The sequence below is a fragment of the Lytechinus variegatus genome, chromosome 5 (assembly GCF_018143015.1).
Source record: "Lytechinus variegatus isolate NC3 chromosome 5, Lvar_3.0, whole genome shotgun sequence".
NCBI classification, from domain to species: domain Eukaryota; kingdom Metazoa; phylum Echinodermata; class Echinoidea; order Temnopleuroida; family Toxopneustidae; genus Lytechinus; species Lytechinus variegatus.
This window is the reverse complement of record NC_054744.1, coordinates 5,902,569-5,918,250: the sequence shown is the minus strand read 5'-3', so window position 1 is coordinate 5,918,250 and position 15,682 is coordinate 5,902,569. Positions and strand designations below refer to the sequence as shown.

General features: G+C 36.8%; 1 protein-coding gene across 1 annotated transcript in view; it reads left to right on the top strand.

Moving 5' to 3' along the window:
- Positions 1 to 10,538, top strand: part of LOC121415135 (structural maintenance of chromosomes protein 6-like) — a 50,116-nt gene extending 39,578 nt beyond the window's left edge. The window contains exons 21-25 of the mRNA XM_041608257.1: positions 385 to 484; positions 1,022 to 1,180; positions 1,963 to 2,121; positions 8,501 to 8,598; positions 10,190 to 10,538. Of these exons, the coding sequence (XP_041464191.1) occupies positions 385 to 484; positions 1,022 to 1,180; positions 1,963 to 2,121; positions 8,501 to 8,598; positions 10,190 to 10,310 (637 nt within the window). The 3' untranslated portion in view covers positions 10,311 to 10,538. The remainder of the gene's footprint in view (positions 1 to 384; positions 485 to 1,021; positions 1,181 to 1,962; positions 2,122 to 8,500; positions 8,599 to 10,189) is intronic.
- Positions 10,539 to 15,682: the final 5,144 nt, after the last annotated feature.

Genomic DNA, 15,682 nt, shown 5'->3' with positions numbered 1-15,682 from the left:
ATTGGTGGTTATTTAGGGTGAAAGAAAGGTTCACCAGTCGTTCTTAAAGTCACTCTTTACTTACAAACAGCTTTATGAAACACCCACCCGGGGTCTATATCACAAAGCTTTTTTATTTTATGCAAGTTTTAAACAACACTTTTGATTGTTTTAAACAACACTTTTGATTGGTATGCTCTATGCAGGTATGCTCTATGCAGCAGCAATTGTCTAATGGCCATTGAAATTTGGGGATTGATTGCAAGCATTTGTGTAACCCAGAATTTCACTTCCCTAAATCATTCAAAACTGATTTTAGTTGGTGATTTAGGGAAATTTATTTAGTTTTTCCATGGTACTTCTCGGTCAATTGAAGAATGTGCTCTTTATTTTTTTTATCTCTAGGCAAGGAGACCCCGAAGTCATTACCAAGCAATATGATGATGCCAGGGAAAATTATAGGACAATCAAGAAACAAATCAAAGGCATGAAGGGATTTGTTGAGGTAAATATTATTGTGAAGAAAGGAAATAAAAAACAAAAAGAAAAATATAGTGCTATGTTTAAAAGTATTTGGGGCAAGAATATGAAAGGGATGACAGTTTCAAAGAGACAAGTATGTAAATCTCATATAAGCAACGTGATGAGTAGATAGCATTAAGTTGTAGGAAGGACTGTCCTGTTTGTATTTACCAGCATGATCAGGAAATTGTTGTGTGCTTTCAAAAGCAACTCTGCCCACCAACCCCCCCCCCACCCCCGAGGTAATCAAAATATGATGCAGGTGGAATATTGGTATGTGTTCAGAAAAGGTGGACCAAATATTTTCTTACAAGACAAAACATGCTAATAAAAGTTATTCGCTTACCGGTACTCATTCAATCTGGAAGTAAACACTGAATTTACATTAGAACACATCTCATCAATATTTGGTAAGGGTTGGCAACTCTGTGATGATGATGATGATGTTGAAAACCTGTGCCTATACACGACTTAGAGTAAGACTGTGCTAATTTCCCTTACTTTTGTATTTCTTTGTTAGAAAATGAACAAGATCCTTGAAATGCGTTATGTGGCACTGAAAGACATGCGTCATTTTATAGCACAGAGGACCAAGTACTACTTCATAACAATGATGTCCACCCGTGGCTATGTGGGTCGCCTCAAGTTTGACCACCCAAGAGAGGAACTTATCTTAACGGTAAGACGCACTTGGTTTTAGAATGAAAAGAGGGAAGATGTTATAACGAGGGCCTTTGTAAGATAAGAAAATGAATAACAATGTGAAAGTTAATAACTAAACTCAATATGTGGGGCGTTGATGCACGGTGGATAAATCTTCAGGCCTTGAAGCAGAGGGCCGTTCTTCCAAATCCAGCATAATTACCTTCAGCAATATATTGATCTACACTGCTGTTCTCAACCGTTGTGAGCTAAATGGGTACCTGGTGGGATTAATTCCTTGAATGTACTGAGTGCTGCGGATAAGGTGGTAACGCGAGTTACTTTGCCCGATCTAGTGCATCTTTGACACTTAACCAAAAATTTTATTCTTGATTTCTATTCAAATTTCACATTTTTGTTTCATTTGAGACGGTGTTGATTTCATCTATTCTTTTCAGACTTCCTTACATTATATATCAGTTGGCTTTCATATTTCTTCTTCAAATCGTTACAACATGACAAGAACCCTGGGGAGCATTTTCAAAATACTGCTGTTACAAGCCACTGAAATCCTTGCATCTGATTGGCTCAGAGCAAATTTGTCTATTTGTTTCATTTTGGTCTCTACATTAAGAGAATGTTTTTAATAGGAGGCTGCACTCTACAGGCTGTTACTACTGATAATGTTAACTACACTTTGTAAATAGAAATTTACTGTATTGCTTTCCCTTATATCAATATGTATGAAACCAAACATGTTTTAATTGTTGGAAGTGGAAATAATGGAAATGAAATGCAATATATTTGAAATTTGATCAGGTGGATCCTGGAGAGAGCCAAAAGACCAAGGATGTGTCCAAGGATGTGAGGAGTTTGTCTGGTGGAGAAAGGTCCTTCTCAACAGTGTGTCTCATCATGGCTCTGTGGGAGTCTGTGGAATCTCCCTTCAGGGCCTTGGATGAATTTGATGTGTTCATGGTAAGTATGCAATCAGGATTAATCTACTGTAAGCATATTTAAAGGAAACCAAAACCCAAGAAGAGAAGTAATCCTATTGGAAAGAGTAAAATGAGAGGAACAATTTAAAAAAAAGTTTCATCATAATTGGTTATGAAATAAGCAAGTTATGGGAGTTTGAAAACTCTTGGTGTACTTACTATTGGCATCCTCAAATTGGCAAACGTGCTTCAAAATGGCTGATTTTGTGGACAACTCTCCATTTGTTTTGTACACAAATTTTCAGATTTTCCTCATTATCTTTCAAATTGCATCTTGCCTCCTTCTGAGCACAACATATGTCATGGGAAAATATAATCCACACCATATGTGTCAAGGTCAGGAGGAGATAATGTGTAATATGTACAATAAAGGGGAAAATCTGAAAATATGTGTACAAAACAAATGGACAGTTGTCCACAAAATCAGCCATTTTGAAGCATGTTTGCCAATTTTAGGATTCACATATTAAGAAAAATAAGACTTTTTAATCGTCCATAACTTGCTTATTTCATAACCGATTTTGATGAAACTTTTTTTAAATTGTTCCTCTCATTTTACTCTTTCCAATAAGATTGCTTCTCTTCTTGGGTTTTGGTTTCCTATAAGTAGGGAGATATTTTCAAAAGCTCACTGGAAACTAGGTTAAGTGCTGAACACTTCTCGAGAGTTCTCAAAGAACTATCAAAGGGCATTGATAGCTTGCTCCCTTTAAAGGCTATAAAGAATCTATTCAAAATTTGATTAAACCATTGAAGGATTTGTTGTATCAAATCCAGGGTGTCTTCCAAAGAGTTACGTTTGATCCGATCAATCGCAACTATGGAAAGCCAGCAAATTCAACATATAAAATGCATGTTTGTTCCAAAAAAAGTTACAGATATGAATGTATATCCATAATTCTTTTCTTGACAATTTGGTATGATCTCCTTTGCTTACAAAATACATTGAGTAAATTTCCTGCAAAATAAATTATTACATTGATGGATTTCCATAGAGTCAGGATTGATTGGATCAATCATAACTCTTTGTAAGACTGGGCCCTGATGTAATATGAATCTTGATCAATCATTATTATGTGATTTTTGTACATGTACAATGAGCATGAGCATGAGCATGGTCTCCATAGCTGTGCTAATTTCTGCCATTTTATCCATTGGAAACTGTTATTCTTCGCCATTGCTGATGTCTTACTTGCATGTGTTATGAGGATAAGATTTTTTATTGTTTTAATACTGAGCAAGTGGTGATTTAGTGGATATTTCATGGCTACTTCTCAAGGACATTAGACTAAAGGTTATCTACAGTCCCGTGTATTGAATTACATGTTTGCAGTGTTGCTGCTCACATTATAGTTAACTACATTGATGCTGTCTGGTTTTGCTGCTCTTTGCCCCTGTTAACTACACTTCATTCATCATGGCCAGTTTGAACAGGTATGCTGCACTAGAGGTCGAAGGAGAGGAACCGGATATTACGGCTAAAATTGAGGAGGTGGTTCACAGTGCCATGGGCCTTATCCCCGATCGTAAGGGTGATGGTGGCAATCGTCGACTTGTTGGTGATATCGTGAAAGCAGTGGTGGCGGCTATGCTGCCCATGGTCCATGATTTGGCTTTAAAGATGGATCGTGGAGTGGCAATATCGGCAGTGAAAGCCCAAACTGTTGTCCAGAAGCATGACGACAGGTTGGATGACTTGGAACAGTATTCCAGGCGGGACAATGTTGTACTTAGGGGTGTTCCTGAGAGTGAAGGTGAGGCAACAAACTCCCTGGTCATCAATGTAGCCAAGTCGGTAGGTGTCGAGATGTCTGAGAAGGATCTCAGCACTAGTCATCGGTTGGGGAAGCCGCAGCCAAACAAAACAAGGCCAATTGTTGCTCGATTTATACGTCGAGATCAACGCACCCTCCTACTGCGCAACAAAAAAAAGCTGAAGGATGCATCAGATGAGGTCATGAAGAACGTCATGATTGGTGAACATTTGTCTCCTGGTCGTGCTAAGCTCTTGCAGGTCATCAAAAAAGATGAGTCAATTGATAAGGTGTGGACTATCGATGGGAACATTCGCTGCATGACACGAGCTGATGGAAAAAAGCATGTCATCGGTAATCCACATGATCTCTTCAAGCGTCTAGATTGGAGCGAGGATAAGCTGAAAAATTCAGGTCTGTTTGTCGACATCTCAGAATAGGAAAAAACCGGCTCCCTTTCAGCATCAGCAGAACTAGCCATTGTGAGTCTGAACGTTAATGGTTTGAACAGTAAACTGAACTTAGGTATTTTAGATCTATACCTAAAGAACTTTGATGTTATTTGTCTTTCGGAAACTAAAAGTGATATTCCTGACCTATCTCAATCTATTCTACATGATTACGAGTGTTATAGTATGCAGAAAAATATACACGCTCAATTCAAATATGGGGGCTTTCATGGTATGTGTATACTTATGAAAAAAGAGATTTTTGCATTTTCTGAAAGAATCCAAGGTACAGTGTCTGAATCGATAATTTGGATTAAAATTGATAGCAATGTTCTTGGTTACGATTTCGTTTTGGCTGCAGTTTATTTACCTTGTGAAGGGTCTATACATCACTCTAATGAGGTTTTTGATAATTTTGTCCATGATGTAATTGACATAAGAAGTAGATTTGATTTACCTTTTTGTTTTCTGGGCGACTTTAATGCACGGACTGGTACACTCAATGACTTTTTAGATTCGAAAGACAAGGTTTTGAACTTGACTGGATTTGACTTTTTTGATGATGATGATGATGATGACAACGGTATTCTTAAGGCATTGCAGGAATTTGGTATAAATACCAATCGCTATAATTATGATAAGCATGTGAACAATAACGGTAGTAAGCTTATTGACATTTGCCAGAGCTTTGATTTCAAAATAGTAAATGGAAGGTTTGGAGATGACAGGAATTTGGGGAACTACACATGCTTTAATAAAAATCACCGTAAGGTGGTTGTAGTACAATTGACTATGCTTTGGTATCTTACCCACTCCTTTATCATGTAAGTGATTTTCGAATTGATACTTTTGATAAATGTTTATCTGATGTGCATTCTCCCATTATGATAACTCTGCAGTCAACTAGTTTTCAGGCTCATTCGTCTGGGAGTGAATTAGAGTCTGTACTTGCAAGTGATGAAGGTGTAAGTATGCCTGCAATGACTTTCAAATGGTCAAACAATGTCAAAAAAGATTTTTCACAAAATATTAATGATTCAGTTGGTACTCTTAAAAATAGTTTGGACTGCCTTATGGAAAATGTTAACCAAGAGGAACTTGACTTATTTTACTCGCAAGTCTGTAAGGTTTTCACGGATGCTGCTCAAGATGTTGGGGTATCTAAATGGAAACATCTCAAATCTAAAAATCAAAGAAAGAGAAGTGTTGAGAATAAACCGTGGTTTGATGCAGAATGTAATGCAGCAAGGAGTGAGTATTTAAACATTAAGAACCGCATAAGAAGAAGAAGGAAATTGAACCCTGAAATACACACTGATCTTGATAACGCCAGTAGACATTATAAAAGTTTTTTAAGAGGTTAAAAAAGACAATATGAGAAGAACTTAAATGACTCTCTTCGTTCTTTGAAGACAGATGATCCAAAGGCGTACTGGAAAAAGTTGAATGCTAGTGAGAATAAGAAACACTCTGGCATGTCTGGTGACAAAGTTTTGTTATCTGATTTTGCAAGACACTTTTGCTCCTTAGGTAATAGTCTGTCTGAAAACGATATAACTTTAGTAGACCTTGTAACTAATTCAGGTGATTCAAATGACGTATTGAATGCACCAATTACAATAAACGAAGTTGAAAAAATGATAATGAACTTGAAGAATGCTAAAGCCTGTGGAAAGGATTTGTTACGAAATGAATTTTTGAAAAGTTGTCCACGAAGCATGCTTAAAATTTTAGTGAAATTTTTGAATGTTGTTTTGAATAGTGGCTATGTCCCCACAGAATGGTGTATTGGAATAATTGTCCCCATCTATAAAAACAAGGGGCAAGATACCAACCCAGATAATTATAGGGGAATCACACTGTTAAGCTGTTTAGGTAAGCTATTTACATCTATTTTGAATCAAAGGATTACGCAGTTCCTCAATGCTGAACAAGTAATTGGGGAAGAGCAGGCTGGTTTTCGTTCAGGCTATTCAACGACTGACCATGTGTTTGCTTTGAAGTCTATAATTGATTTTTATGTTAAAAAAAAGAAACGTCTATACTGTGCTTTTATCGATTATAAAAAAGCTTTTGATCTAATTGATAGAACAAGTTTATGGCTTAAACTGTTGAAGTTAGGCGTTAATGGCAAAATATTTACTATTATCAACAACATTTACAAATATGCAAAGTCTTGTGTTACTGTAAATGGTAAATGTTCTGAATTTTTTACATGTAACATTGGCGTTCGCCAGGGGGAAAACCTTTCCCCCTTGTTATTTGCAATATACTTGAATGATTTTCAAGAACATCTAAGCAGATTCTACAGTGGTCTTAGCTCTTTGGTAAATGACGTACGTGGCTACCTAGATGATGAAGATGTAGAAACCTTTGTTAAACTTCACTGTCTATTGTATGCTGATGATACCATAATTTTAGCAGAAAGTCCAGAAGAATTGCAAAAAGCATTAGACGGAGTAGAAAATTATTGTAATACTTGGCAGTTGACTGTCAATACAAGCAAAACCAAGATTGTTATTTTCTCTAAAGGAAAAGTTAGAAATGTACCTAGTTTCACTCTAAGTGGTGATGTGATCGATGTTGTAGATGATTTTGTATACCTTGGAATTCGATTCAATTATAATGGTAGTTTTAAGAAAGCAATATCAAAGCAAGTGACACAGGCCAGAAAGGCTTTATATTGTATGCTGGTAAAAGCAAAAAGATTACAACTTTCAGTAGATACACAGTGCCACTTATTTGATCATATGGTATTGCCGGTATTACTGTATGGTTGTGAAGTGTGGGGATTTGAGTGCATAAAGCAGATTGAAATTTTCCATAGGAAATTCTTAAGGACAATGCTACATGTAAATAGATGTACACCAGACTGCATGGTGTACGGTGAAACAGGACGTGGACCGATATTGAACCAAGTCAAATGTAGAATGGTTGGATATTGGTTAAGAATAATTAAGGGAAAACAACAGAAGTATTCAAATATTTTATATAACCTGCTTAATCACATGCACACTGTCAATGAATCATCCTTCACATCACTCTGGCTAAAATGTATCAAAGATATTTTTCAAAATGCAGGGTTAGGTAACATTTGGTTGCATCACGGTAATGGACGTAGCAGTCAATGGATTCTCAATGTTCTGAAAACACGTCTTTCTGACATGTGTCAACAAGATTGGAAATCGTCAACCTGGTCTAACCGTATTTGTACGAATTATAGGATGTTTAAAAATGATCCTCATATGGAAACATACTTTTTAGTATTAAGCAAGAAAGATATTGTTACTCTGAGCAAATTTCGTTGTCGGTCACATGCACTACCTGTAAATAATAGTAGGTATGATTTAAGTTTATTGAAAGATACAAATTGTCCACTTTGTTTATCCTCAAACTCAGGTGATGAATTTCATTACCTTTTTGAATGTCCTTTCTTCCAGAAGGAGAGAAACTTGTATATACCAAGACATATCAATAACATCAGGTCAAGTGCACTTAAAATATCGAAGTTATTTAATTCTGCTGATACTTGCCAGCTTAAAAAAATAGCAAAATTTGCCAGAACTATCATGTTGCAATTCCACCAGTCTCCCAGGTCAAGTATTGAGGACGATGTGCCTAGTAACAAAAGTAATACCAATATAATTGTACGTACCCGTAGCGGTAGGATAATCAAACGGCCAGACAGGCTAGTCTTGTAAAACGTTTTAAAATACAAACAAATACAAACTCGAAGAAAAAAAATGAAATAAAACTATACAAAAAAAAATAGCTCAAGTATGATACTAGTTTTGTTTATTTAATCTATACAATCCATATTAAACTCTTAATGCTCTGTGTTATATCATTCATGTACATTACATGTTGTATTTACTCTGTATTCTATATAAGCTGAATATTTTCATATACTATTATGTTCACATCTATTATGCTTGTATATCTTTTGTAAATATGTTTTTATGTTTGTACTCTCATACCCCGAGAGGGGGTCGATAGAGTCAATAAATCTTATCTTATCTTATCTTATGATCTCTTATATTATCTTGCTTCCTCTCCATTCCTTTTCATTCTGTCACTGTTTTCTCTTTTCTTTGCCATCTTTCCATATCAACTTGCATGCATTGATGATTTTGCCATGTCTTCTTATACCCCCCAGGACATGATGAACAGGAAGATCTGCATTGAGCTGATGCTTCAGTTTGCTAGAGAGCAAGCAATCCGTCAGTTTATTTTCCTGACTCCACAGGACATGAGGTAAGATGAAGTCAAGATTTCAGAAATAATAAGAATAGATTTGATTTATCACACATACTTCTCAAATCCACTTTGTTATCAAGGTGCAACAAGAGAAAGAAAGAACAAAAAATTTACACGTATATTCCGCAAGAAAAAAGACGTTATAAGAATAGAAAGCGTTGAATAGGCATGAACTTGGGTAACATTTGAGAGTACCTTCAGAATTGCAGTCCCTTATACCACACAGAGAACATTCTAGAGTGATGGACCAGGGTGCAAAACTGTGTATCCCATGCGTTTGAAGATTTTGGAATGACAAGAAAACCAAAAAGTTGGACAAAGGGATAGATCTGACAGGAGCGTATTTGTCATAAAGATCAATATGTAAGATGAGTAGAACTTAATCAGTACTGCTGTTACAGGAAGTAGACAAACTATAGTTCCGACGTTTCAGCTGCAGACCGATAGGCTTTGTAAGGTTATGTGGATTGATTACAGCTTAAAGTGCCTGTTATAGCATAAACTGCATTTTGAGGTCGTGCCGCTATTCGTTCGTGCCTATCAGAAGCCGCGGTATCAAAAGTTGCACTCGCCAGGTGGTATGCGGGCATCAGGGAGTCCCTGTAGATGAATTTTGCATTCAGGAGATCCACTGACTGAACGAAAGATAAGAAGCAATATTTTAGACATGATTCAATTTAATTCAGTTCAATTTATGTGATTCTTGACTTTCATTTATGTTGGTTTATATTATTCTCCCTTGATTATTTTTAAGAGAATTGTTTAGTTTAGTACCAAAGGACAGAACTTGGAGAAAGTTTATCCCTTGGGTCACCGGGGAGGGGGAGGAGGGCTCTTTCAAATTCTACTTTAGTGATTTCAGTGCGAGTTGCACTTATTTCCAGTTGTATGCGGTGTAAAAGACATCTCCACATTTGTCAAATCATGCTAAAAGGATGAACAATACTGCGTATTCGTAAGTTATGTTCTGTATTACTTGTCATGTGTTCATCTGCATTTAACCATGACTCTACTTTAACTATTAGTGAATCACCCCCTGGAGATATATATAGTTCTTATCCATTGTACTATGATAGCCAGGCTAGGACCCTGTTGCATAAAAAGTTTTCCGTAGGGGAGCTTTACCATCACTAGTAGCCAACATGGTGACTGCTCCACAGTCAATCAAACTCGAGCTTTCCCTGAAAGTTGCATTAATAGTGTTAGTAATTCAGGTTCTAAATTTGGTTTAGTACCCGAGTGTGGGAATGGCCGGATACACCTTGCACTCATGGAAATCACTCATAACCCCTCTCTCCATGTCACTCTATTTTGTGAATCCTCCTCCCCTAACCCAACTCTCCACCACTTCTTCCATGTCTCCTCGGTCGCCCTCTTACTCTCTGCATGAAGTCTTCTATTGTAATTTTACCCATAGAAGTATTTCTCATTGCAACCGATTCCCATCCAAATGAAATTGAGCTTTCCATGAAAGTTGCCATATACGGCGAAGTTGCCTCAGTTGTTTGTTCTATGCATTGGACAAAGAACTTTGTTCAGGTCTTAATGAGAGTTTTGGCTTTCATCTTTCATCTTTCATCTTTCACAGCAAGATCGCCCCAAGCCGGTTTGTCCGCATCACCAGACTTCACGACCCCGAGAGGAACCAAGGGTACATCACTGCAGAACCGCAGGCAAATCTAGATGAATCAATGGAGGAGCAAGGATAGCAGATACAGACCAGGAAGGGAATGCCATAGTGCCTTGTTGGTGTCCCAGTGCCAAATGATTGGACATTACAAAACAGTAAGGAACGTGTGTGAATTTACCCAAACAAACATGTTTGTTGGTATCACCAGACTTCATGATCCTTTGAGGAACCAAGGGTACATTTAATGCAGGTCCAGTGGCCACTCTAGATGAATTGATGGAGGAGCAATGAATAATACAAAAGGTAGAAAGAATGCCTTGTAGGTTTTTGATAAGCGGTCCCAGTACTAAATGATTGGACATTGCCAAAGGATAGTAAACATGTTAAGATGTTCCCAAATTAACAGGTGTAAAGCTGTAATTCATGACCCCTAATGAATTCAAAGGTACATTAATGCAGGTCCTGAGACCACTCTAGATGAATAGCTGGAGGGGCAAGGAGAGCACACAACACATTAAGAAGGGAACACCTTTGAGTGTCTTTTTGGCTTTTGCGCCAGAGGTACCAGTACAGAGCTGCCAAGTAGTACTGATTTTCCGTATTAAGCTGAAAATAGAGAAGAATACTGATGGTTTCATGCAAAATACTGATTTCAAAAGTTTCAGTTTATGTGTTGTCCTATGGTATTCCTGTGAAAATACTAATTTCCTCACCAAAATACTGATTTTCAGCCTTGAAAATACTGAAATGTTCTTGTTCAGGTTGGCAGCTCTGCCAGTACTACATGATTGTACATAAGGCGGGGATAGTAAACAAGTTTAAATGTTCCCAAACGAACAAGTATCTGGGTATAAGCAGACTTCATAACCCAAAGAGGAACCAAAAGTATGTTACAGCAGAACCTGAAGCCACTCCAGATGAATCATTGGAGCAAGGTTAGCAGATGGGATACCATGAATGGAATGCCATTTAGTGCCTTGTGGGTATGTGATGAGAGGTCCAGAGCAAAGCCATTTTCCTCAGAACATGTCTCTAACTGAATGAAATTATAACAAAATTTGTCAGCCACATAATTGGCCAAAATCTCAAAGTGCAAATGATATAATTCTTGGACAGACAAAGCTTTGTAAAAAAAAAATAACAAGACAGTTGATCCAATGGGTGATTTCAAGTGTGGTGTGGTTTTGGTGTTGATAGCATGATTTAAGGTCACCTTGTGTAGCTCCAGTACCCAAAGTGAGTTTACATTAATGATTCAAATCACTTCGGTACTGCAAAATGGGAAAAATAGCATCAGATATATTGAAGTAAAAATTGCATGAAAGAACAGAACGCTAGAATGAAACAATATATGATCGACCCATAAAGACTATACGTTGTGGTTGGCTGTGAAGGTAAAGACATTAGGCTTTGTTAACAACCATTAATGAAGCATAAGCAACCAAAATATTGAAAGGGCTCTTAAGAACTCCTTCTGGTAGCACAGAATGCGGTCAGTCAGATGAATGACTGCTGCCTTGAGCATTCATTGTTGAAAGCCATTCACCTCATGACATCACAGCTTTAGTTCAAGGTTAGTGCTCTGCTGGTGTAAAAATAGGCCCAACACCTACACCAAAAAAAAAAACCCAACACCAAACTCTAAAATCACCCATTGGGTTATCTCCCCTTTGATATGGCACAGTGACATCACGGCTTTATTTTGTTTTGTGCTGTGCTGGTGTAGAAAATTTGCCTAATACGTAGAGTGTACACTAATCAATCAACATCAAACCCTAAAAATCCACCCACTGTGGTTGTCTCCCCCTTGAGTCATAGTGTAGCGACTTAATTTTTATATATGTATTTTTTAAATGAAATTGTGAGCTAGGATTTGGTTAAAATATGCAATGGACTTTTTGTCAACAAACATTAAAATGAAATTTCCTTCAATTCGAGATACAAAGTCTGACACATGTTGCTGTACTAGCAAAGATGAAGTGAAATCACAGTCGCATGATCATCCACTGCTTGTTAGTTTAAAGGACAAGTCCACCCTAATAAAAATTTGATTTGAATAAAAAGAGATAAATCAAACAAGCACAACGCTGAAAATTTCATCAAAATCGGATTTAGAATAAGAAAGAAAAAGAGTTATATGTACATCTCAGTGATATGAAGTTGAGAGAGTCGATGATCTTCTTCACTCACTATTTCTTTTGTTTTTTATTGTTTGAATTATACAATATTTCATTTTTTACAAATTTGACAATAAGGACCAACTTGACTGAACCATAATAGAATTAAACAATGCTAATTGCACATGTTCAGGGAAGAATTAATCAGTGTTTCACCTGACAATGAGGATAAAATTAGAATATTTTGTATTTCATATAATAAAATACAAAAGAAATAGTGAGTGGATGATGTCATCATTCTCCTTACTTGCATATCAATCAGGATGTGCATATAACTACTTTGTGAAATTAAGCGAAACTTTAAAATGTTATAACTTTCTTATTTCACATCCGATTTTGATGAAATTTTCAGCGTTGTGCTTGTTTGATTTTTCTCTTTTTATTCAAATCAAATTTTTATTGGGGTGGACTTGTCCTTTAAATAGATCAGCTGTCAGTTGCTGTCATGAACCTTTACATGTGTACCCAGCCATTCATCTTTGAGAGGTACAGTCAATATCAAATAAAATGAAATAAGTCAATTAATTAAAATTGTAACTTGTTTTTACCTGGTTTGCTATAGAGTTGCAATCAATATTAAGATTGATTGTATCTCTTATGTTAACAGGTCCTGTGTGATTAAGATTTAAGCTTAAATGCCAATGTGCACATCTGGGGCTTGTTTCATAAAGAGTTACAACTGTTGTAACTTTGCCATTATGCCAACTACCATGGCAACGGGGCTCAGCAGCCAATCAAAATCAGGGTTGCCATGGTAGTTGCCATAACGGCAAAGTTACAAAAGTTGTAACTCTTTATGAAACGGGGCCCCTGATTGATGGATACGCAGTAGTGCATGTCTCTTGCAAATGTTATGAAGCGTTTTACACTTAACATAATTATGACAAATTCCCCTTAGGCTTTTTGAAAACAAATTATTTGTTTGTAGTTTTATTTATACAGGTTAGCATTGTCAGGTGAATATGCTGTGCAATATGCTACATCGCAAGATCTACTGAATAATGATCATTATAGATGATGGTAACGGTATTGGATGGCTCTGTTCATGGGATACCAGATATGCCACTCGTTGGCTGCCAATATTGCCCTCATCTTTGATTTGTGCAATATTCCTGTAACTCATGGAATATTTCATGTTATCCCATTCTGAGCCATCCAGTGTAATGTAATTTCATGAATACTGGACTGTCCATCTCTATGTAACTTTCAGAAAAAAATTGGTATTAGCCAGTTTAGTAATATCTGTTAGATGGCACTAGGGATTGGATGTTTTTTCAGTTCAAAAGTCATTTTCATATTTACTTCTTAGATTTTACATAGCTCATTCTTTAGACCATATTTAGAGTTTAGAATAGGATGTCAGTGGATGTTGATCGTCATGGCATTTAAGTCTCGTTCACGTATGGTGAGACAAAGCTTGGCAACATTTTTCATAGTTTCATGATGTGACAAATAGCCTCACATACACTAACCAACCTGCATATCACGCTTGAAGTCGAAAAATTGTAAGTTGCCTGGACAAACTTTTTGGCCCGTGTATTGAAGTTGGGTTTATAGACCATGGTCTTACTCTGTGCTAAAAGTATGGGAAGCCAAATGTTTCAAAATTTTGTTTACAGTGAATGTCATGTTTACTGTGCTCTTTACTAATTCTTTAATAGTGAAGACAACTGTCATACTTATCCTTCCCAGGCAGTTCATATTGTTTTGGGAATCAAATGAGCCGATACATTGAACCTCTACTGTTCGAGATTTAAATAGTTAACCCCAACTTTAAACCAGGGTTTAAATTAAACCTGACTTCAGAATATGGGCATCAAAATCATCATGATTTCATTATTGATGGGACAGCTTGTGTTCATTATGTACTATCCATTTGTCAAATGAATCCTAAATGTCCCATGAACAAGCATACCTGTGCTATTCTTTGCACATTCCATCACCATTGCATATTAAAGCAAGCCATCTTTTCGTATTAAACATAATGCGCTCTGAAGAGTTTGATCCATGATTATATGAGTTAATGTATGGACAATATCTTCAGATTCGTGTTTGAGTAGTCACTGGTTATTTTATCTGTTCAGGGGGGTGTTTCACAAAGATTTAAGTATGACTTAGAGTCGCACTTAAATGTCTAGTTGCGCGCAGTATAAAAGGCATGACAGCATTGGTCAGATTATGCCAAGAAGACGCGCACTTCTGCGTATTGATCAATAAGATTGCGCGTTGCATATCATGTACGCGTCAACATTTATGTGCGACCTAAGTCATACTTAAATCTTTGTGAAACACCCCCCTGTTCATTCATCAGTGACTTATTTTACTGTTTGAATGTATTACGTAAAGTCATGTCTGTCATGGTAGTTTATTAATCTTGTATATCGTACATACATGTATCAACTATATTTATTACAGAGTAGCCTGTATAATACAAACTGTATTAAAGTTCATTTTCACAACGAAAACAGATTATTATTTCACACATTAATTGAGTGGGAACTTGGTATTTATGAGGTGGAATAGGTGGAAACAGAGGAGTGGGGGGGGGGGGGGAGAGAGTGAGTGGGAGAGTGAGTGAAAGAGAGAGACAGAGATTGAGGAAGATGGATTGAACAAACTTGAACTTTAAAAAGTGATATATCGTTGAACAATTTAGAGAACTCTATACAATGCTCAAGTTCAGTAATTTCCCTGTGCGCTTCGTATCCTAGCCCTTTATGTGAGATACAAATTTAAAAAAGATGAATGCAACAGAAATAAGTTCAGAAATCATACGTTTCGATCAAAGGGGAACTAAATATCAAATATTTAAAGTAATTGTAACGCGTTACTGCCTTTTGTTGTAGCAAACCAGGGAAGTAGGATAAACCATATTCAGAGACAAGGGATTTTAGATTTTATTTCTAGCTTTTGGGTGCCTAATGCGTACGATGCATCGATTTGAGATGAGAAAAACTATGCCGGGTTTCCCCGTATAGAAAACATCTCAATTGATGTAATTTCATTGTGAGATGCTGAAAGGCCATTGTGCGAGAGAGTGCAAACCAACAGGTTTCAATGACGGTAATATCATAATCGGATTTAAAGGAGTGTCATTCCAATTTGGTCGTGCTGGAAATGTAGAATGATGGGAGTGACCAAAAAAAAATCCCTTTTCGAGGCGAGAATAGAAATCGTGTGACACTGGCCTACTTGTCTTGAGTCAAGTCACATGTTTTGTTTTAATATTTCATTTCGCGAGGTTGATTCGGTTAATAAATAGAGAAGGAAGGGA